Genomic DNA, 22,878 nt, shown 5'->3' with positions numbered 1-22,878 from the left:
TTCCTCTGTTCTTTGGCCTTCTGTTCCCTGCCACCACAGACCTTTCCACCCTCTCTCTCTGCTGACTTAGCAGCGCATTGCAGGCCTGGAGGATTAATCAGTGACAGGAAGCTGCCTGTCTCGGAGCGGTGACCGGCTGTGGTCAGGAGAGCCTCAGCAGGGCCAGCCCCAGGAGTCTCTCCCGATTCCGGATCACTGCTCACCCACCTGCTGCTGCCATGAGGCACCTTGGGGCCTTCCTCTTCCTTCTGGGGGTCCTGGGGGCCCTCGCTGAGATCTGTGGTGAGTAACTCGCCTCTGTCCTGTGCCTTGTTCCTTCTGGGTCCTTAGGAGGGTGACTGGGGCATAGGATGGGGGAACTTACCTGCCCCTCTGGGCTCCCATAGCAGTTTGGACTTAGCTGGACCTCAGCATTTAACACATCGTATTGCGACTGATTATATGTCTGACTCCTCACCAGACAAGATCTCCTCCGTTAATTCAGTCTTTAGTTCACACATTCGTTCAGCACATAGTTACTGAGCCTTTTCTGTGTCAGGCCCAGTGTTAGCCTTTGGGGAATGTGCAAGGCGTGAGACAAGTCTAATTCCTGCCATCCTAGAGCTTGTGTTCTGGGGAAGGGGGACAGACAAAAGAAATCAATGGTTAGGTGCTCCCACCTGAAATCCCAGCATTTTGGAAGGCTGAGGCGGGAGGATCGCTTGAGTTCAACAGTTCGAGATCAGCCTGGGCAACATAGGGAGACCCCATCTCTACAAAAAATAAAAAAAATTTAAAAATAGCTGGGCATGGGGAAGACTTTCTGAGGACCGAGAGGGAACATGGGAGCTGAGACTCGAAGGAAGAAAAGGAGCTGGCAGGAAAGGAGTGGGGGACACACATTCTAGGCAGCAGGAAGTGAGTCTTCAGAGGTCCTGCCTGCTCCAGCTCTGTGCCCCAAGGGGTCTCTTGGAGCACACTGTCTCCTGGGACCTGTCTGTGAGTCTGAGCTCAGAGGCTCAGGGCTGCTCCTTCAGACAGGAGGCAGAAGGCAGGCTTCGGGACTCTGGGCCGCCCACGCCTCTTTTCCCCTCCTCTGCACCTAGGATTATGCTCAGCAATACACTTTCACCACCGTGGGCTCTTGTAACTCTGGGGAAACCCTGAGAGGTGGGTGCAGTCATATCCAGGTGTCAAGTAAAGAAGTCGAGGGTTGGAGGGGCTGAGTGACTCGCTCAGGGTGCTCCACCTTTACCAGAGCTTTGCTGAACTTAGTTTTTTAGAACTTTTCTTTTTTTGTTTTGTTTTTTGTTGAGACAGGTTCTCACTCTGTTGCCCAGGCTGGAGTGCAGTGGCACGATCTTGGCTCACTGCAACCTCTGCCTCGCGGGTTCAAGTGATCCCCCCACCTCAGCCTCCCAAGTAACTGGGGACTACATGTGCATACCACCATGCTCGGCTAATTTTTGTATTTTTTGTAGAGACAGGGTTTCGCCATGTTGCCCAGGCTGGTCTCGAACTCCTGGGCTCAAGTGATACTCTTGCTTTGGCCTCCCAAATTGCTGGGATTACAGGCGTGAGCCACTGTGCCCAGCCAGAACTCCAAGCCTCTCATCTGTGTTCCATAAATAAATCAGACTCCTCAGGTCTGGGCCCAGGAACCCCAGCTCTTGGTTCATGTCTGGACAGTTTCCCAGGGGAGTTCTGGGTTCAACCAGCCAGAACTTTCCCTCCTGCAGACCTGGCTGGCCTGGTCCTCAGCCTTGGACACTTAGTCCATTAGCCTGACCCCACAGGAACCCCCATCCCTTGGGGTCTGGGGAACCTTGAACTGGGATTTGGGGTGCAAATATCTGTGCTGAGTCACTTGATTGCGCCCAGCCTCATTCCTTTACCTGTAAAATGGGCTAAGAATGCTCCCCTGCCTTCCTCCTTGGTGTAGTACAAGGGAGGATCCCATGACACCTGCTCTTCCAGTTTAAAGTTCTGTGTGTGTATTGTGAAATTGACAGGGATCACTGCACAAACGCTAATGCAAAGTGGGCTCCTGTGCTTCCTTTTCTCCTTCTTCTTCTTTTTTAAAAAATTTTCTTATAGAGATGAGGTCTCACTATATTGCATGGGGTTGGTTTCAAACTCCTAGGGTCAAGCGATCCTCCCACCTTGGCCTCCCAAAGTGCTGGTATTATAGGCATGAGCCACTCTGTCTGGCTCCTGTGCTTGTGAATGTCAACAGCAATCAGCCCTTAGCTGGCCTGGCTGGCCTGGTAGGGCAAGAGCTCACCCAGGGCTGCTTTTATTACCCTAGGTGAATCTGCCTGTCCCCTTCCTTCTAAGGAGGCTGCTCTGTGGTTGTCAGTCTCTCCCTTTACAGCTGGATCCTGGTCTTTCAGTTTCTAACCCTGTGCTGACTAATCGTGCTGGAGGTGAGAGCCCAGGGTGAGGTCAGGGAACTCCCTTGCGAGTTTCAAGAAAAGGGAGAAGGAAAGAGAGGTGAGGAGGCACAGATGACCAGAGGGACACAGGCTGGGGGAGACTGAGACAGACCCAGAGAGCCTCAGAGACATTGAGGGAGAGAGACAGAGAAATGGAGATAGACATCAAAATTGGTTCTGAGTGAGAGAAAGGGAAAAAAGCAACCCCCCAGTCTCTCTTCATTAACATCTGGTGAGAAACCAGCCATGTGCTCTGGTCTGGGCCCACACAGCAAAGGATTATGTAGGGTTTCATGCTAGTGGATGGCTACCTTATAGCAACAGATATCTGGAGCTGTCGGGAAAACAGACACGAGGTTGTGGGACCCAAACCCACAGAGATGGAGCTGTGTTCTAGGAGCTCTGGTCCTCGCACCAGGAGGCCCAGGAGGCAGATGAGGCATCTTGCAACAGCTCCTTTTCTTAGTCCCCTGGGATATGGCACAGTGGAGGCCACCATCAGGCAGCTGGAGCCCAGCAGCAACTGGGAGGCAGTAAACGGGGACAGAAAGTCCAAGGTGCCTCCAAGGCAAACTACTCTAAACTACCCTGTGCTGAGCTCAGGTCCCTTGGAACTATCCGTAAGGCTTCCACTTCCAGGGTGTTTCAGTATTTTGGTTGCACAGCTTCAAATAAATACAACTGCAACAGGTAAATGGCTGCAAAAGCTGTGGCTGTTTTCTAAGAGCTCATCTCACAATCTCAGATCCTCTTCACTTAAACAGAGATAGCAGGAAAAGCATTATTTTGAGATCTTCATGGAGGAAGTTCACCAGGCAGCCTCAGTTCAGCAGCTGGAAGTCTGTGTTGTTTGAACATTTGATGTGTAACATGTTGTGCATGTGGGCCGATGTTTTTGTAAACAGGTAGTGCACACATTCAGCAGGGCACCAGAGAGCAGGGGCTTTGCAGTTAGTTCCATCCTTGGCTCTGCAGCCTTGTGTAAGACATGACATGACTTTGAACTTCTGTTTCCTCTTTTGTGCAAAGCAATGATGACAGTATCTACATCACAGGACTGGCATGAGGACCAAGTGAGATTGGGCAAGGTGCCTGGGCACACCCCACAGCTTGGCATACAGTCTCACCGTCACCGCTGATGGGCAGAGTGGTTGCCTGGCAATAGCATCCTCTACCTTCAGCCTGCCACCTCTTTCGCTGGCTGGCTCCAACTGCTCTTTTGGGATACATGCTTCCCTCCTTTTTCCCTCCCACTGCCTTTCAGTATGGCTGCAGTTCCCCCTGCAAGTTGGTGTGTGCTGGATGGAGGTGGGGGTGAGGACATGTATTCCCTGGGGAAGGCCCTGGTAACGTCAAAGCACTTCTTTGCTGGTGGCCTGGCCCTGTGACCTCACTTGCACCATTTTCTTTCCTAAGAAATACCAGAGGTGGACAGCCATCTGGTAGAGAAGTTGGGCCAGCACCTCTTGCCTTGGATGGACCGGCTTTCCCCGGAGCACCTGAACCCCAGCATCTATGTGGGCCTGCGCCTCTCCAGCCTGCAGGCGGGGACCAAGGAGGACCTCTACCTGCACAGCCTCAAGCTTGGTTACCAGCAGTGCCTCCTAGGGTATTACCACAGTCTCTTCAATGGAGGGCCTTTCTCTGTGTATAGAATGAAGGGGTTGGTTGGATTAGATCAGAGATGCTAATGCAGGGCTCCTCTTGCTACTACTGCCCCTCCTCAGTGATGTCTGAGGCAGATATCGCTAATCCATGGCTGTACTCTTTTTTTGATAAGCCCAGGAGCAGCATCTGACTCTGTACTCCCTTAGTGTGCCTGAGGTAGACATCACTAATCGATGACTGCAGTCTTCCACATTAAGCCTAGAAGCAGCATCTGACTCTGTGTGCTCCCCTCCCATGCATGAGGCAGACATCACTAATCCATGACCACACTCTTTCATACTGAGTCCAGAAGTAGCATCTTTTTTTTTTTCTTTTTTTTTTTTCTCACTCTGTTGCCCAGGCTGGAGTGCAGTGGCACAATCTTGGCTCACCCCAACCTCCACCTCCCAGGTTCAAGTGATTCTTGTGCCTCAGCCACCTGACTAGCTGGGATTACAGGCATATGCCACCATGCCCAGCTAATTTTTATATTTTTGGTAGAGACAGGGCTTTACCATGTTGGCCAGGCTGGTCTTGAACTCCTGACCTCAGGTAATTTGCCTGCCTTGGCCTCCCAAAGTGTTGGAATTATAGGCATAAGCCACTGCACCAACCCAAAAGCAGCATCTTTCTGTACTCCCTTTTCAAGAGGCATTACAGAGAGGCCTGTTTTGGAGTTTGAATGAGAGGTAAATAATCAGGGGCAGCCATGAAGCGCCTCTTCCTCAGACTCCCTCTTGAGAAGTGGATGCAGGGGTGGCAAGAAAAGAAGGCCAGGCATAGTTGCTCATACCTGTAATCCCAACATTTTGGGAGGCTGAGGCAGGAGGATTGCTTGAGCTCAGGAGTTCGAGACCAGCCTAGGCAACATATTGAGACCACGTCTCTTAAAAAAAAAAAAAAAGAAAGAAAGAAACAAAAATTAAAAAAAATTAGCTAGGCATAGTGACACATGCCTGTGGTCCCAGCTTCTCCGGAGGCTAAGGTGGGAGGATCTTTTGAGGCCAGGAGAACAAGGCTACAATGAGCTATGATGGCACCACTGTACTCCAGCCTGGGAGACAGTGAGATCCTATCTCGGTAAAAAAAATAAAAATCTGGCCGGGCATGATGGCTCACGCCTGTAATCCCAGCTACTCGGGAGGCCAAGGCAGGAGAATCACTTGAACTCGGGAGGCGGAGGTTGAGGTGAGCTGAGATCGCGCCACTGCACTCCAGCCTGGGCAACAAGAGCGAAACTCTGTCTCAAAGAAAATAAATAAATAAAATAAAAAAATGAAAAAGAAAGGAGGGGGCATGTGGGTGAAGTATGGACAAAATAGTGGGGCAGGCACAGGTGATTTGGATGCAGGAGCCCTCGGAGTTTATCCTTGAATCTAATTGTTCATCTTTATTAAATATTTGTGGCATACACCTCACAACAATATAGCTAACACACCTACTTTTGGTGCTTTTATTAATGCTTCCCACTGTTAAGATTTTTTCCACTTTGTGATGCTGGTGGGGTGGGCGCTCCAAGCAGGCTTACTGCGTGGCACTTTCTCACAAAGCCATTAACTGGCCTTGTCCTAGGTCTGCCTTCAGCGAGGATGACAGTGACTGCCACGGCAAGCCTTCCATGGGCCAGCTGGCCCTCTACCTGCTCGCTCTCAGGGCCAACTGCGAGTTTGTTGGGGGCCACAAGGGGGACAGGCTGGTCTCACAGCTCAAGCGGTTCCTGGAGGATGAGAAGCGGGCCATTGGTGAGCAGACACCATTGGCTGGGGGTGGGGAGCACCTGGGAGGGCTCATCAGATGATATTCTCTAGTGAAAATCAGAACTTTGGGTTTTCTCCCCAGGCGTCTTTCCCACCATCCATTCTGCCCGTCTCACTGCCCACGTCAAGGCTTGAACCTGTCCCCATAGTCATCCTTGATCCAGCCTTTCCCACGCTGCACACACTCTATTGACAGGTGTTTTGTGTTTTTTGGTTTTTTTTTGAGACGGATTTTTGTTCTTGTTGCCCAGGCTGGCGTACAATGGTATGATCTCAGCTCACCGCAATCTCCGCCTCCTGGGTTCAAGCGATTCTCTTGCCTTAGCCTCCCGAGTACCTGGGATTACAGGCATGCACCACCACACCCAGCTAATTTTGTATTTTTAGTAGAGATGGGGTTTCTCCATGTTGGTCAGGCTGGTCTTGAACTCCCGACCTCAGGTGATCCGCCTGCCTCAGCCTCCCAAGGTGCTGGGATTACAGGCATCAGCCACTGTGCCCGGCCCATTGGCAAGTCTTGTATTGGGAAGCCACCAAGATTGACTTGATTATCCACCTTCGGGACAACTGGACAGCCTGCTTATGACTTACACCTTTGTCTCTACTAGCTCTCCTGCCCTGACTTGACCCAGCACACAACAGCCAGAGCCAGCCTTTTCAATATAAACCTGATCTTGCTGGCACTGTTTAAACTCTGCAGGGGCCCCTCACTGCTCTGTGGCCCAGCCTGTCTACCTTGCCTTCTCCCCAGCTCTGCTCATCTGTTTTCTGCCTCCCACACACACCTGCCCTCTGTGGGCTCCGGCCATACGGCTCTTTCTCATTTCTCAACTCATAAGCCGGTATCTTCATACAGGCTCCCTCCATCTGGACTGGCTCCACGACGTGCAGTTCACTCCTGCTCTACCTTTGGCTCTGCCTCCACCCATCCCCAGCCCTCTCCAGCATTACTTCCTTGGAGGATCCTGTCTTGACTTCCCAGCCACCCAAATATCACTACTTGGTCTGCATTCCCATCACGATTGCAGTCTCATGAGCAATTGCTATGGTTGAGGCCTGAACTGCGCAGTGCCCATCTGCCATGGGTCTCCTGCTTCCTCTAAGCCCAGTGAGATGCACAGTGAGACCTCAGCACGTATGGGCTGAGGCAGTGAAGGAATGAAGGATCCCATGACCCAAAGGAGTGTATTGGAAAGTGCAGACCAGGGGTCCCATGCGCTGGTGGGGCTGGCTGCTGGGTGGGGGCAGAGAGGCAACCACTTGGTTTTTTTTTCCCTCCGAGGCCATGATCACAAGGGCCACCCCCACACTAGCTACTACCAGTATGGCCTGGGCATTCTGGCCCTGTGTCTCCACAAGAAGCGGGTCCATGGCAGCGTGGTAGACAAACTCCTGTATGCTGTGGAACCTCTCCACCAGGGCCACCACTCTGTGGGTGAGTAGGTCAGACCCTACTGAGGCCAGGCTGGCACTCCCTCAGTCCCCAGGCCTGCACTGATGACCTCCATACCCTGGCCCCACACTCACCTTTCCTTGGGACCCCTCCGTATCAAGTCTTTTAGGGGTGAATTGGTGGGGCTCATGGGTGATGCTCCAGCTGTGAGTCAGCTTTGGAGCTGGTAGGTGGATATCTTGAGGCCAGGAGTTCAAGACCAGGCCAGACAACATGGTAAAACCCCATCTCTACTAAAAATACGAAAGTTAGCTGGGCATGGTGGCACATGCCTATAGTCCCAGCTACTCGGGAGGCTGAGGCAGCAGAATCACTTGAACCTGGGAAGCGGAGGCTGCAGTGAGTAGAGATCACACCGCTGCCTTGGGTAACAGAGTGAGACTCTGTCTCAAAAAATAAAAAATAAAATAAAACTCCCCTAGTGATTCCAACGTGTGGCCAAGTTTGGAAATAGGTGGTATAGGGTCAAGTCCTCTCGGGCCTCCCTCCTCCAGTCCTTCTCCCTAACCTCTAGCCCTCAAGTTGCAGAGTGATCAGCCAAACCAGTTTGCCCAGAAATGAGCAGTTTCCTGGGACATAGGATTTTCAGGGTCCAGACAAGGAAAGTCTTGGGCAGACCAGGTTGAGTTGGTGCCCTCTGCTGATCTGACCATGTTGCCCTTCTTCTCCAAGCCCTCCTGTGGTTGCCCATAGCTACAAGGGCCTGACTCTTAAGCCCCCACCTGTCCTGGCCCCTTGGCTCTCCAGCTCATCACGTGTTCTGTTCCCCCCTTCAAGACACAGCTGCCATGGCAGGCTTGGCATTCACCTGTCTGAAGCGCTCAAACTTCAACCCTCGTCGGAGACAACGGATCACCATGGCCATCAAGACGGTACGAGAGAAGATCTTGAAGGCCCAGACCCCCGAGGGCCACTTTGGGAATGTCTACAGCACCCCATTGGCATTACAGGTGGGAAAGAGACTCTGGAGCCATGGCCACCCTGGGGAACAGTGAGCGGGGAGTGTTCAGGGGCTGGAGCACCTAGCCCCTCCCCACCGGCTGACCTCCTCCCTCTCTTCCCCACTCTATCACCAGTTGCTCATGACCTCCTCCATGCCTGGGGCAGAGCTGGGAACAGCATGTCTCAAGGCGAGCGTTGCTTTGTTGGCCAGTCTGCAGGACGGAGCCTTCCAGAATGCTCTCATGATTTCCCAGCTGCTGCCTGTTCTGAACCACAAGACCTACATTGATCTGATCTTCCCAGACTGCCTGGCACCACGAGGTAGCCCAGCCTTTTGTGGAAGCACAGCCCTTTACAATCTGCTGCGCATGCGTTGACGTCCCAGTGAGGGGAGGGTGCTTCGTCCTGATTTGCTGAGTCTGCACAAGTTTGTGGGTGTGCATGGGACACAGCAGCCAAAATGTGGTCACAGCTTCTGGAAGCTGACAGTGTGGGGAGGAAGACATTAAATGGAGAGCCCTGGGCATACCGCTTGTGTGATACCCAGTACAGACATGTTTGAGTGAATGGATGAATGAATGAAGGAATGAATGAGGAGAGACACATTTTGGTTAACTCTAATACAACATGATAAGCCCCAGTAGCAGCATGATCCAGGCTTCCTCTGAGAAAGGGGCTAAGGAGGTGATTGGATTTGCCAATTAAGAATGGAGAAGGAGGCCAGGTGCAATGGCTCATGCTTGTAATCCCAACAATTTGGGAGGCCAAGGCAGGTGGCTCACCTGGGGTCAGGAGTTTAAGACCAGCCTGGCTAACATGGCAAAACTCCATCTATTAAAAATACAAAAAAGTAGCTGGGTGTGGTGGCGAGTGCCTGTAATCTCAGCGACTCAGGAGGCTGAGGCAAGAGAATCACTTGAACCCCAGAGGTGGAGGTTGCAGTGAACTGAGATTGCGCCATTGCACTCCAGTCTGGGTGACAGAGTGAGACTCTGTCTCAAAAAAAAATAAATAAATAAAAAATAAAAAAAAAACATAAAAAAGAAGAAAAGAATGGAGAAGAAGGAGGCTGGACACGGCGGCTCGTGCTTGTAATCCTAGCACTCTGGGAAGCTGAGGCGGGTGGATTGCCTGAGCCCAGGAGTTTGAGACCAGGCTAGGCAAGATGGTGAAACCCTGTCTCTACTAAAATACAAAAGATTAGCCAGGTGTGGTGGTTGATGCCTATAATTCCAGCTACTAGGGAGGCTGAGGCACAAGAATCACTTGAACCTGGGAGGCAGAGGTTGCAGTGAGCCGAGATCGCACCATGGCACTCCAGCCTGGGCGACAGTATGAGACTCTGTCTCCAAAAAAAAAAAAAACAAGAATGGATAGAGTAGAGCCGAGAAGAGGCAGCAAGAACAAAGACACAGAGGTGCACAGAGTTTGAAGGAATTTTGAGGAATCGTCTTGCAAAAGAATGGGATCTGGGAGAATGACGGAGTGGAAGGCAGATGAATGAAGGGGAGGTGAGCCCATCAGGGTAACAGAGACGCATTGTGAACAAATACATGTTCTAGAAAGAGCCCTCTGGAGTGCTAGGTGCCAGAGAGGTGGGAGGAAGGATACTGGAAGCAGAGGAACCAGTGAGGGGCCTGATCTTGGGTGGTGGGAGATGTGGGGAATGAGGGACAGGGGAGGCTGGGATGGAAGCCAGGTTTCAGCTGAGCAGGTGGTGGTGGCATTGATGGAGATGAGGACTTGGGGAAGGACAAGGTCCAGATGTCTTTGAGGGAAGACAGGAAGACAAATATCCAGGATCCCTGTCCTCACACCAACTACCCCTTCCTTTCTCCCTGGCACAGTCATGTTGGAACCAGCTGCCGAGACCATTCCTCAGACCCAAGAGGTTATCAGTGTCACACTGCAGGTGCTTAGCCTCTTGCTGCCATACAGACAATCCATCTCTGTTCTTGCCGGGTCCACCGTGGAAGATGTCCTGAAGAAGGCCCGTGAGTTAGGAGGATTCACGTGAGACTCCCACCTCCCAGTCCTCACCCCCACCCCAGCCCCACATGCCTGATACAGGGTCACGGAAGAGACAGGGGACAGAGGAGAGGGTTCCCTCGGGAGAGACACTGGCCCTGCTTTTGCTTCTACCTGCTCCACTCCTTTGTTGCCCATGGTGTTATGGAAACAGGGAGCCATAGGCCAGCATTGTCATTGAGAGAGCAGGCTCTGGAGGCAGAACCCCCCAGTTGGAATCCCAGCTCTAACCAGCTAGGTTCCAGGTAGGCACCCACAATTCACTGAGGAGAACAGTTGTGCCCCCTCCCTGCAGGGCCAGTATGAGGAGTCCGGGAGTTAGTACACATAGAGATGGTGGCATGTGCTTTTTATATGTGCAAGTTCCAGCACGTAGCAAGCGCTCAACACAGCGTTGCTTTCATCAGAGTGAGAACTGCTTTTTGTTTGTTTGTTTGTTTTTAAAAGACAGGGTCTCACTCTGTCACCCAGGCTGGAGTGTAGTGGTGCAATCACGGCTCACTGCAGCCTCAAACTCTGGGGATGAAGCAACTCTACTGTCCTGCCTCAGCCTCCCGAATAGCTGAGACAATAGGCACGTGCCACCCATCCCTGGCTAATGCAAATTTTTTTTTTTTTTTTTTTTTTTTTTTTTTTAGCTAGGGTCTCTCTCTGTTGCCCAGGCTGGTCTCAAATTCCTGGCCTCAAACTATCCTCACACCTCAGGTTCTCAAAATATTGGGATTACAGGTGCGAGCCATCATGCTTAGCCAGAGTAAGAACTTTTTTTTTTTTTGAGACAGAGTGTCACTCTGTTACCCAGGCTCTGGAGGCCCAACTTGTGTCTGTGTATTTATTTTTATTTATTTATTTATTTATTTATTTTTTATCTTTTTTGAGACCGAGTCTCGCTCTGTCGCCCAGGCTGGAGTGCAGTGGCCAGATCTCAGCTCACTGTAAGCTCCGCCTCCTGGGTTTACGCCATTCTCCTGCCTCAGCCTCCCGAGTAGCTGGGACTACAGGCGCCTGCCACCACGCCCGGCTAGTTTTTTGTATTTTTTTAGTAGAGACGTTGTTTCACCGTGTTAGCCAGGATGATCTCGATCTCCTGACCTCGTGATTCGCCCATCTCGGCCTCCCAAAGTGCTGGGATTATAGGCTTGAGCCACCGCGCCCGGCCCATTTATTTATTTATTTATTTTATTTATTTATTTATTTTTTTTTGAGACGGAGTCTCGCTCTGTCACCCGGGCTGGAGTGCAGTGGCCAGATCTCAGCTCACTGCAAGCTCCGCCTCCCGGGTTCACACCATTCTCCTGCCTCAGCCTCCCGAGTAGCTGGGACTACAGGCGCCCGCCACCTCGCCCGGCTAGCTTTTTGTATTTTTTAGTAGAGACGGGGTTTCACCGTGTTAGCCAGGATGGTTATTTATTTTTTTATTTCGAGACAGAGTCTCCCTCTGTTGCCCAGGCTGGAGTGCAGTGGCGCAATCTCGGCTCACTGCAAACTCCATCTCCTGGGTTCAAGTGATTCTCCTGCCTCAGCCTCCTGAGTAGCTGGGACTACAGGCGTGTACCACCATGCCCAGCTAATTTTTGTATTTTTAGTAGAGATGGGGTTTCACTATGTTGGCCAGGCTGGTCTCTAACTCATGACCTCAGGTGATCTGCCTGCCTTGGCCTCCCAAAGTGCTGGGATTACAGGCATGGGCCACTGCGTCCGGCCATGTATTTATTTAGGCAAGGTCTTGCTCTGTTACCCAGGCTGAAGTGCAGTGGCACAGTCATAGCTCACTGCAGCCTCAAATTACCCAAGCAGCAGGGACTACAGGTATGCACCACCACACCCATCTACTTTTTTTTGAGATGGAGTCTCCCTCTGTCGCCCAGACTGGGTTGCAGTGGCACAATCTCAGCTCACTGCAGCATCTATCTCCCGGGTTCAAGCGATTCTCCTTCCTCAGCTTCCTGAGTAACTGAGACTATGGGCATGCACCACCATACCTGGCTAATTTTTATATTTTGAGTAGAGATGGGATTTTGCCATTTTGGCCAGGCTGGTCTTGAACTCTTGACCTCAAGTGATCTGTCTGCCTCAGCCTCCCAAAATGCCAGGATTACAGGCGTGAGCCACTGTGCCTGGCCCAGAATAAGAACTTTTATTATATCTCAACTTTATTTGAGACAGGGTCTTACTCTGTCACCTAGGCTAGCGCGAAGTGGCACAATCACAGTTCACTGCAGCCTCAACCTTCCAGGATCAGATGATCCTCCCACCGTAGCCTCCCAGGTAGCTGGGAACTACAGGCATGCGCCACCACGCCTGGCAAAGTTTTTTTTTTTAAATTTTTTGTAGAGATGGGATTTCTCCATGTTGCCCAGACTGGTCTCAAACTCCTGGACTCAAGTGATCTACCGACCTTGGCCTCCCAAAGTGCTGAGATTACAGGCGTGAGCCACCGTGGCTGGCCAGAATAAGAACTTTTATTATGAAATAAGTTTGGCCCAATCCTTTTATTAATTACCTCAAGGAGGTTGGACAATGTCCTTACATTTGCTTCTCACCCTGAGCTTAGACCAGTCTGAGAATGAGCATGTCTGGACTGCTATTTGATACTAGGTCCTGCCCATGATGAAATAAGATGAATGTAATTCTCATGTTATCAGTAGGGAGTCCAGCCCAGAGAAGTTGAGTGCCTTCCACCAGGTCACGCAGACCACAGACTTCTCCCCTAGAATCATGGACCTGTTTCTGTTCCCAATGGGCGCCAATTTCTGTCCCCAGTGGGAGTTCCTGGAGAACAGCATCCTGCATCCAGGGAGGGCCCACAATTGGGTTCTTCAGGTCCTCTAGGCCAGGGAATCTCAGACCAGAGATATGCAAAGACTCCTCCAAAGTACAAAAATTCTCCCAGACCCCAGGTTGAGTTATTTCTTCTGTAATATGACTTAGATGTGTACTGATATGTTTACTAAATATAAAGTCTTTGGCCAGAGGTGGTGGCTCACTCCTATAATTCCAGTGATGTGGGAGGCTGAGGCAGGAGGATCACTTGAGCCCAGGAGTTCAAGACCAGCCTGGGCAACATAGTGAGACTGCCATCTCTACAATTTTTTTTTTTTTTAAGGTGGAGTCTTGTTATGTTGCCCAGGCTGGAGTGCAGTGGTGCAATCTCGGCTCACTGCAACCTTCACCTCCTGGATTCAAGCGATTCTCCTGCCTCAGCCTCCCAAGTAGCTGGGATTACAAGCGTGTGCCACCATGCCTGGCTAATTTTTGTATTTTTTTAGTAGAAACTGGGTTTCACCATGTGGGCCAGGCTGGTTACGAACTCCTGACCTCAAGTGATCCACCCACCTCAGCCTCCCAAAGTACTGATTAGAGGCATGAGCCACCGTGCCCGGCCCCCCAAAATTTTTTTAATTAGCTGGGCATGATGGTGTGCACTTGTAGTTCTAGCTACCCAGTAGGCTGAGGTGGGAGGACAGCTTGAGCTCAGGAGTTCAAGGCTGCAGTGAGCTATGATGATGTCACTGTCCTGCAGCCTGGATGACAGAAGAAGACTCTGTCTTTAAAAAAAAAAAAAAAAAAAAAGACTGAGTGTGATGGCTCACACCTGTAATCCCAGCCCTTTGGGAGGCCAAGGCGGGCAGATCACTGGAGGCCAGTAGTTCAAAACCACCCAGGCCAATATGGCGAAACCCTGCCTCTACCACACACAAAAAAGTCCTTTCTCTTTCTAGCACTAGGCAGCTTTAAATCCCCAACAACTTTGTAAATTAAATAGAAAAGTCTAAAAACCGCCGGGCGCGGTGGCTCACGCCTGTAATCCCAGCACTTTGGGAGGCCGAGGCGGGCGGATCACAAGGTCAGGAGATCGAGACCACGGTGAAACCCCGTCTCTACTAAAAATACAAAAAATTAGCCGGGCGCGGTGGCGGGCGCCTGTAGTCCCAGCTACTCAGGAGGCTGAGGCAGGAGAATGGCGTAAACCCAGGAGGCGGAGCTTGCAGTGAGCCGAGATCGCGCCACTGCACTCCAGCCTGGGCGACAGAGCGAGACTCCGTCTCAAAAAAAAAAAAAAAAAAAAAAAAAAAAAAAAAGAAAAGTCTAAAAACCAATACCATTCAAATAAGGACGCTCTGCAGAGGCGCCGGCCTGCACTTTAGTACCTCCCTGTATTTGAGCTGCAGTGAAGCCTGAGCACTCCTGCCCTGGCTCAGCCACTTCATTCACTATGAGGGCCACCTCCCTTCCCTTCCTGGTGGCCTATGGCACATAGCGCAATGCTGCTGGGCACCAGCGCAGTCACTGATGGCCACACACAGGCTGAGTGCCCTTGGGAGGGCTGAGACCCACAGACTGAGATTACCCAGAACCGGCTGGTATTCGGGTTTGAATATTGTCAGCAAAATGAAAGACAATTTGAATTTAACATTTTTATTCAGAGCTCAGGGACCTCTGGGAAGACACTGTGGACTCCAGTCTGAGAAATGGTTCTCTTGTTAATGTGTGTGGATGCCGGAACTGGGTTCAGGCATGAAGACTACATTTGAGGCCCCTGAATGCACAGCAGAGAAAGCTCTACTGCAGATAGACAGATAGACAGATGTGGAGAGAGGTGGCCCTGTGCAGCACATGGCCCTGCAGAGTTAAGGAACGGGAAAAGGGCTACTCTGTGACATTCCTTAGAACAGTACTTTCCCTTCGCTTAAGTCACCCCAAATAGATTTGTGTTTCTTTCTTTTTTTTTTTTTTTTTTTGAGAGGGAGTTACACTCTGTCGCCCAGGCTGGAGTGCAGTGGCACAATCTCAGCTCACTGCAACCTCTACCTCCTGGGTTCAAGCAATTCTCCTGCCTCAGCCTCCCAAGTAGCTGGGATTACAGGGGCCCACCATCACACCTGGCTAATTTTTGTATTTTCAGTAGAGACAGGGTTTCACCACGTTGGCCAGGCTGGTCTCAAACTCCCGACCTCAGGTGATCCACCTGCCTCTGCCCCTGCCTCTGCTGGGATTACAGATGTGACCCACTGCACCCAGCCTGTGTTTCTTAAAACCAAAAAAATCCCTCTGTCTCTAAGACTGCAACCTTCAATAACTTAGGGCTGTATTACCCCAGAGGGTACTTTCTGGAAGATGCATCCGTTCACATCACTCCTCCGTTACCTCGATGGTCTCACCTCCTTTTCATTCATTGGCATTCTCCCAGAACCCGCTCATTTGTTGTTATTTTTTGTTTGTTTGTTTGTTTGCTTTTGTTTTTGAGAAGCAGTCTTGCTCTGTCACCCAGGCTGGAGTGCAGTGGTGTGATCTCAGGTCACTGCAACCTCCGCCTACTAGGTTCAAGCAATTCTCCTGCCTCAGCCTCCTGAATAGCTGGGATTACAGGCTTGTATCACCACACTCAGCCTAATTTTCGTGTTATTAGTAGAGATGGGGTTTCACCATGTTGTCCAGGCTGGTCACAAACTCCTGACCTCAAGTGATCCACCCGCCTCGGCCTCCCAAAGTGCTGGGATGACAGGTATGAGCCACCGTGCCTGGCCTGACCCCGCTCTTTTGAAAGACCATTCCCCCAAATTCTGTGCACCTGTGTGCCTTTCTTCCCTCTGCCTCCTCTCGGCTCTGCCCCGCTCTCCTCCCTTCTCCTCTGGCAAATCCCACTCATCTCTTCAAGCCATTCTTCCAGGGGAAGCCCTGATCGTGCTGCTTCCTCCTGTGGGAGGGACGAAGGACCTGGCCTACAGAGTTTGTTTTGTTTTGTTTTGAGATGGAGTTTCGCTCTTGTTGCCCAGGCTGGAGTGCAATGGTGCGATCTCGGCTTACCGCAACCTCCACCTCCCGGGTTCAAGTGGTTCTCCTGCCTCAGCCTCCCCAGTAGCTGGGATTACTGGCATGCACCACCACACCCGGCTAATTTTGTATTTTTAGTAGAGATGGGGTTTCTCCATGTTGGTCAGGCTGGTCTCGAACTCCTGACCTCAGGTGATCTGCCTGCCTCAGCCTCCCAAAGTGCTGGGATTACAGGCTTGAGCTGCTGTGCCTGGCCCAGGCTCACGGAGTTTCAAGAGACTTCCTGTGGCAGTGGCATCCAGACAGAGTGGAGAAACTCAAAGTTGGAGGCCAGAAGCTCAGGAAAGAGGGAGTGTGAGTGAGGAGTCTCTTGGCTGCCAGGGCCAGAAATTGAACTCCAACCCTCTCCACAACAGTGGGTGTAGAGCATGTAGAATCAGAGAGGTAGCTGAGCCATGCAGCCCCAAGAAGAGGGGAATGCCACTGAGCCACAGAGACCCAGTGCCACTGCCAGGTGTCTCTGCCTCCATTTCCCATGACCCTCCCTCTCTCTGCATGCAGGCTTCACCTTCTCTCATTGTACATTGTACACATTCTAGGTGACACTGGCAGCTTCTGATTCTCATGCCCCATAACATCAGCCCCCCAGAGAGGGGACAACTGCTGAGCTGATAACATAATAGATGCCCCTTTCCTGGAGGCCATGGTCATGGTCAGCGTGGAGAGGATGAAGCCTGAGCAGGCAGGATCGGGGGTCTGGAGGGGAAGGAGTTGAGACCACAGACCTGTGGCTAGGTGGCCTGGAAAGGGTTTGACTAGTGTCGGCCCAAAGAGCTTGGAGAGGATTTTCCTGCTGTGGGTGAGTTCTGCCTCTGCCCTTAGGGACGACAGCCGCCTCTTCTCTCTCTCTGCCTTTCCCTTTTGTAGATATGAAACACAGGCCTCCTTGTCAGGCCCCTACTTGACCTCCGTGATGGGGAAAGCGGCTGGGGAAAGGGAGTTCTGGCAGCTCCTCCGAGACCCCGACACGCCCCTGTTGCAAGGTGAGTCGTGGCCTGACACCCTGGACGTGCCCCCTACCCCAAGTTTACCCAGCCAAGAGGCTTCATCAACTTACCCCAGCTTTCCCTAGCACCCTCCTGGGCCACAGCTTCACAAAATCAATGATGCTCAAAGTTGGATATAATATATTGAACTGAAGTCTTAGAATTTTTATGTAAGTTATTGTGGAAATTCTACGAAACTAAATAGATTATTAAAAAAAAAAAAAAGAACTAGAAGAAAATTTAAATCACCTAGAATTCCTCCTACGTAAGAATAACGTCTCTCTCTCTCTCTTTTTTTTTTTTTTTTTGTTGAGACGGAGTTTCGCTCTTGTTGCCCAGGCTGGAGTGCAGTGGTGCGATCTTGGCTCACTGCAACCTTCACCTCCTGGGTTCATGTGATTCTCTCGCCTCAGCCTCCCTAGTAGCTGGGATTACAGGTGCCTGCTACCATGCCCAGCTAATTGTTTTGTATTATTAAAAGAGATGGGGTTTCACCATGTTGGCCAGGTTGTTCTTGAACTCCTGACCTCAGGTGATCCCCACCAGCCTCAGCCTCCCAAAGTGCTGGGATTATAGGCGTGAGCCACCGCGCCCAGCCAAAATAACATGGTGTTGTTGTTGTTGTTGTTTGTTTGTTTTTGTTTTTGTTTTGAGATACAGTCTTGCTCTGTCACCGAGGCTAGAGTGCAGTGGCACAATCTCAGCTCACTGTAGCCTCAACCTTCCGGGTTCAAGCGATCCTCCCACCTCAGCTTCCTGAGTAGCTGGGGCTACAGGCACACACTACCATGCCCGGCTGATTTTTCTATGTGTGGTAGAGATGGGGTTTCACCATGTTGGCCAAGTTGGTCTCAAACTCCAGAGCCCAAGCGGTCTGCCTGCCTCTGCCTGCCAAAGTTCTGGGATTATAGGCATGAGCCACCATGCCCTGCCAAAATTACTTAATTTTTCCTCTAGATACTTTAAAAAATATGCCAGTAAGTTTTTCATAAAAAAGTGGAGCCTTGCTATCCAGTGGAAATAAAATGTTGCCCACATGTATAATTTTAAAATTTCTACTTGGTAAAACTTTTATATACATATACATATATATATATATATATTTTTTTTTTTTTTTTTGAGATGGAGTCTTGCTCTGTTGCCCAGGCTGGAGTGCAATGGCAAGGTCTCAGCTCACTGCAACCTCTGCCTCCTGGGTTCAAGTGATTCTCCTGCCTCAACCTCTCAAGTAGCTGGGATTACAGGCGTGTGCCACCATGCCCAGCTAATTTTTGTATTTTTAGTAGCAACAGGGTTTCACCATGTTGGCCAGGCTGGTTTCAAAGTCCTGACCTCAAGTGACCTGCTCGCCTCAGCCTCCCAAAGTGCTGGGATTACAGGTGTGAGCCACCGCGCCTGGCCTGCAAACAGACCCTTAAAGGTCATCTGTCCCTACTCTTGCTACTTAAGTTGCCTTTATATTCCACCCCTAAAGAACTTTTATGGGGCACTTACCATATGTCAAGCATTGTGGCGAGTGCTTTCGAGAAGGTGGGACTTTCTGAGGGAGCCCACTAAAAAGCATTCTTTCTTCTTGCTCTCATTCTGAATAAATTGGGAAATAAAAAATAGGAGCTACAGATGGAGACCCCAAGTCTGGCCAGTTCTATTACTGATAAAGACAGGAGGATGTAGCTTAGGGTGAGAGCTAGGTGGACCCAGCCAGGAAGCAGACCTGGGCAGTTGTAGCCTCTACCTCCTACCCACTCTGCCCTTAAGTCTAGCAGGAAGCCCACTCCCAGTAGAAAAACAGAGAGAGCCCAGGCTACACATGCCTAGTTTATTCTTCCCAAATCAACCAGTTGCATAAATCACTCCTCTATCTTCCTTGGGGTGGAAAGTGGATGAGAGTTATAATTTGAGTTCCCTTTTGTCTTAGTCCATTGAAGCTGCTATTACAAAATACCATAAACTAGGTGGCTTATAAACAGCAGAAAACGGTGGCTCATGCCTGTAATCCCAGCACTTTGGGAGGCCGAGGCGGGTGGATCACCTGAGGTCAGGAGTTCAAGACCAGCCTGACCAACATGGTGAAACCCCATCTCTACTAAAAATACAAAAAATTAGCTGGGGGTGGTGGCGGGCGCCTGTAATCCCGGCTACTCGGGAGGCTGAGGCAGGAGAATCGCTTGAACCCAGGAGATGGAGGTTGCAGTGAGCTGAGACCACACCACTGCATTTCAGCCTGGGCGACAAGAGTGAAACTCCATCTCAAAATAAAATAAAATAAAAATTAAATTAAATTAAATAACAGAAATGTATTTCTTACAGTTCTGGAGGTTGGGAAGTCCAAGATCAGGACACCGACAGATTCAGTGTCTGATGAGGGCCCACTTTCTGGTGGTACCTGCTGCCTGTGTTCTCACATGGTAGAAGGGACAAGGCAACTCTCTGCAGCCTCTTTTTTTCTCTTTTTTTCTTTCTTTCTTTATTTTTATTATACTTTAAGTTCTAGGGTACATGTGCACAACATGCAGGTTTGTTACATATGTGTACACGTGCCATGTTGGTGTGCTGCACCCATTAACTTGTCATTTACATTAGGTATATCTCCTAATGCTATCCCTTCCCCCTCCCCCCACCCCACGACAGGCCTCTGGGGCCTCTTTTTAAATTTCTTTAAAAAATATTTTCCTGGCCCTTGCCTGGTGAAGGAACCTCTTTTATAATGGTAGTTAAAAAATATTTTTTTTTTTTTGAGATGGGGGTCTCACTCTGTCACCCACGCTGAGTGCAGTATCACGATCTCAGCTCACTGCAACTTCCCCCTCCCAGGCTTAAGCAATCCTCCCACCTCAGCCTCCTGAGTAGGTGTGACCATAGGCCTATGCCACAAAGCCCAGCTAGTTTTTTGTATTTTTGATAGAGATGTGGTTTCACCATGTTGCTTAGGCTGGTCTTGAACTCCTGAGCTCAAGTGATCCACCTGCCTCGGCCTCCCAAAGTGCTGGGATTCCAGGTGTGAGCCACCCTGCTCGGCCTATAATGGCACTTTCCTATCCCATTCATGAGGCTCTACCCTCATGACCTAATCACCTCCCAAAGGCCCTAAGGCCTCCTGATCCCATCACCTTTGAGGTTAGGTTTTAACATTTAAATTTTGGGGCGACGCAGACATTTTGGATCATAGCACCTCCATTGAAAGGGAACATTTCTGACACCTGGCTCTCTCAGAGGGCCCTTTCAGCTCCCCTGCAGGCTGCATTCCCACCTAACCAACAAGCTCACCGACACTCACTCACTCAGAGGTTAAATAACTTGTCCAGAGTCACAGCAGTAATGAATGACAGAGCTGGGGCTTGAATCCAGGCGTCCTCCTAGAGCCTGGATTCTCTGTAGTGAGTGAAGGCTGACTCCCGGGAGACTTCATGCGTGGTCCTGGTTCCCTCTCCAGACCACACTGCGCAAGTTTCTCTTCCTGATGGCCCCTAGGGTGTTACAAAGATAGCGACCCTTCCTGTCAGGTGTTTTTATTGCCAGATGAGCCCGTGGCCTCAGGAACCCTTTAGGAAGCTGAGTTCAGAGTGTTTGAGCAGGCTTTGGGGAGGTTCCAGCTTCTCACCACCAAGCCCCGGGTGGATTCTTATAGAATCTGGCCTCAGGGTTGGGAGACTGGAAGATGAGGTTGCAGGGTACAATATTCTGCCCAGTTCACCCCGCCTTGCTCAATCTGTTTCTGCAGGTATTGCTGACTACAGACCCAAGGATGGAGAAACCATTGAGCTGAGGCTGGTTAGCTGGTAGCCCCTGAACTCCCTCATCCCAGCAGCCTCGCACACTCCCTGGGCTTCTACCCTCCCTCCTGATGTCCCTGGAACGGGAACTTGCCTGACCCTGCTGCCACCTCCTGTGCCCTTGGAGCAATGCCCCCTGGGATCACCCCAGCCACAACCCCTTCGAGGGCCCTACACCACGGCCTACCCTGGAACAGGGAGCCAAGCACCTTCCCTGGGAAGTCTTTCTGGCCAGGTCTGGCCAGCCTGGCCCTGCAGGTCTCCCACGAAGGCCACCCCATGGTCTGATGGGCATGAAGCATCTCAGACTCCTTGGCAGAAGGAAAAGGAGTCTGCAGGCCGCAGGTGTTGTAAGGACCACTTGTTCTGTGGTTGGGGTCCTGCAAGAAGGCCTCCTCAGCCTAGGGGCTATGGCCCTGACCCCAGCTCTCCACTCTGCTATTAGAGTGGCAGCTCCGAGCTGGTTGTGGCACAGTAGCTGGGGAGACCTCGGCAGGGTGCTCAGTGCCCGCCTCTGACAAAATTAAAGCATTGATGGCCTGTGGACCTGCTGCAGTGGCCTAGTGCCTCATACTCCTCAGGTGCAGGGGTAGGGACAAGAGAAGGGGGAAGTAACCCCATCGGGGAGGAGTGGAGGGTGGCTGAGCCATCTCTGGGCATTGGGGGAGTGATGGGAATGCCAGCACTGACGACATTGACTACTACTGACTGAGCACCCACTACTATCTGCTGAGCACTCACTTGCTAGATACTATCTTGAACAACTTTATGAGGTTGCTGATATTTTCATTTTTATCCTGCTTTACCAATCAGGAAACTGGGAGGCCGGGCATGGTGGCTCATGCCTGTAATCCCAGCACTTTAGAAGGCCGAGGCAGGTGGATCACAAGGTCAGGAGTTCGAGACCAGCCTGGCCAACATAGTGAAACCCCATCTTTACTAAAAATACAAAAAATTAGCCAGGTGTGATGTTGCGTGCCTGTAATCGCAGCTACTCGGGAGGCTGAGGCAGGAGAATTGCTTGAACCCTGGACGCGGAGGTTGCAGTGAGCCGAGATCGCGCCATTGCACTCCAGCCTGGGCAACAAGAGTGAAACTCCGTCTCAAAAATAAAAAAAATAAAAAAATTTAAAAAAATTAAAAAAAATCAGGAAACTGGTGCTCAAAAAGGAAAAGTGACTCAGCAAGGTCACAGACTAGGCAGTGAGGCTGTGGGAACCTCGCTCAGGGACACAGACCTGGCCTGGGACAGCCTCGCAGCTCCTCCACTAAAATACTGAAAATAAGAGGCTTCGATGATGGTTATAATCGTATGGCAGAACCCCAACTCAACTGGAGCCTTGGGACCCCGAAGCTAGGGTCTCACTCCCTGCTCTTCCCCAAGGCACCATTAGGGCACCACCCCAGGCCTTGGCAACCACGACGCGGGGATCTTGCCTCTCATTGGTCAGGGGCTTAGGGGCTCTGGGCTGCCCTCTTGAAGGTGGGGTTCAGCCCAGGCAGGCACCCCCTATGCTGCACCCCACCAAGGCTAGGAAGAGGTCCTGTCCTCAGAGAGGGACCCTCTGATGAACAGCCCATGAGGTCTGGGTCCACGTGCCTGGGAAGAGATAGTGACACACTTGGAGTCCTTGAAGCCGCAAATCAAACCTCCTAGAGCACCATCTTCAAATACTTAGGGTCTGGGAAGATAGGGGAAGTAGGCAATTTAAAATATTTCTTTACATTGGGTCAGGTGCTGTGGCTCACATCTGTAATCCTAGCATTTTGGGAGGATGAGGATCACCTGAGGTCAGGAGGCCAAGACCAGCCTGGCCAACGTGGTGAAACACCGTCTCTACTAAAAATACAAAAATTAGCTCAGGCGTGGTGGAGGTGCACCTGTAATCCCAGTTATTCAGGAGGCTGAGGCACGAGAATTGCTTGAACCCAGGAGGTGGAGGTTGCAGTGAGCCAAGATTGCGCTACTGCACTCCAGCCTGGACAACAGAGTGAGACTCCATCTCAGAAAAGAAAGAAAAAAAAAAAAACCATTATTTTATA

At 50.9% G+C, this 22,878-nt stretch overlaps 1 protein-coding gene across 3 annotated transcripts in view; it reads left to right on the top strand.

Moving 5' to 3' along the window:
• TCN2 (transcobalamin 2) overlaps window positions 1-21,381 on the top strand; it is a 42,352-nt gene extending 20,971 nt beyond the window's left edge. The window contains exons 1-9 of one of the 3 annotated variants that reach the window (XM_005567585.4): window positions 8-282; window positions 3,831-4,023; window positions 5,634-5,803; window positions 7,101-7,253; window positions 8,049-8,221; window positions 8,348-8,534; window positions 10,061-10,226; window positions 16,944-17,059; window positions 20,784-21,381. In XM_005567585.4, coding sequence (XP_005567642.3) covers window positions 219-282; window positions 3,831-4,023; window positions 5,634-5,803; window positions 7,101-7,253; window positions 8,049-8,221; window positions 8,348-8,534; window positions 10,061-10,226; window positions 16,944-17,059; window positions 20,784-20,845 — 1,284 coding nt within the window. In that variant the 5' untranslated portion in view covers window positions 8-218 and the 3' untranslated portion in view covers window positions 20,846-21,381. Of the gene's footprint in view, window positions 1-7; window positions 283-3,830; window positions 4,024-5,633; window positions 5,804-7,100; window positions 7,254-8,048; window positions 8,222-8,347; window positions 8,535-10,060; window positions 10,227-16,943; window positions 17,060-20,783 lie in introns of those variants that run through there. The other 2 variants (XM_065522272.1, XM_045363808.2) reach the window with 2 other exon arrangements.
• The last annotated feature ends 1,497 nt before the right edge of the window (window positions 21,382-22,878 follow it).

This window comes from Macaca fascicularis, chromosome 10 (genome assembly GCF_037993035.2).
Source record: "Macaca fascicularis isolate 582-1 chromosome 10, T2T-MFA8v1.1".
In the NCBI taxonomy this organism is placed as follows: Eukaryota; Metazoa; Chordata; class Mammalia; order Primates; family Cercopithecidae; genus Macaca; species Macaca fascicularis.
Note: the sequence above shows the minus strand (reverse complement) of the source record. Positions and strands in the feature narration are given on the sequence as shown.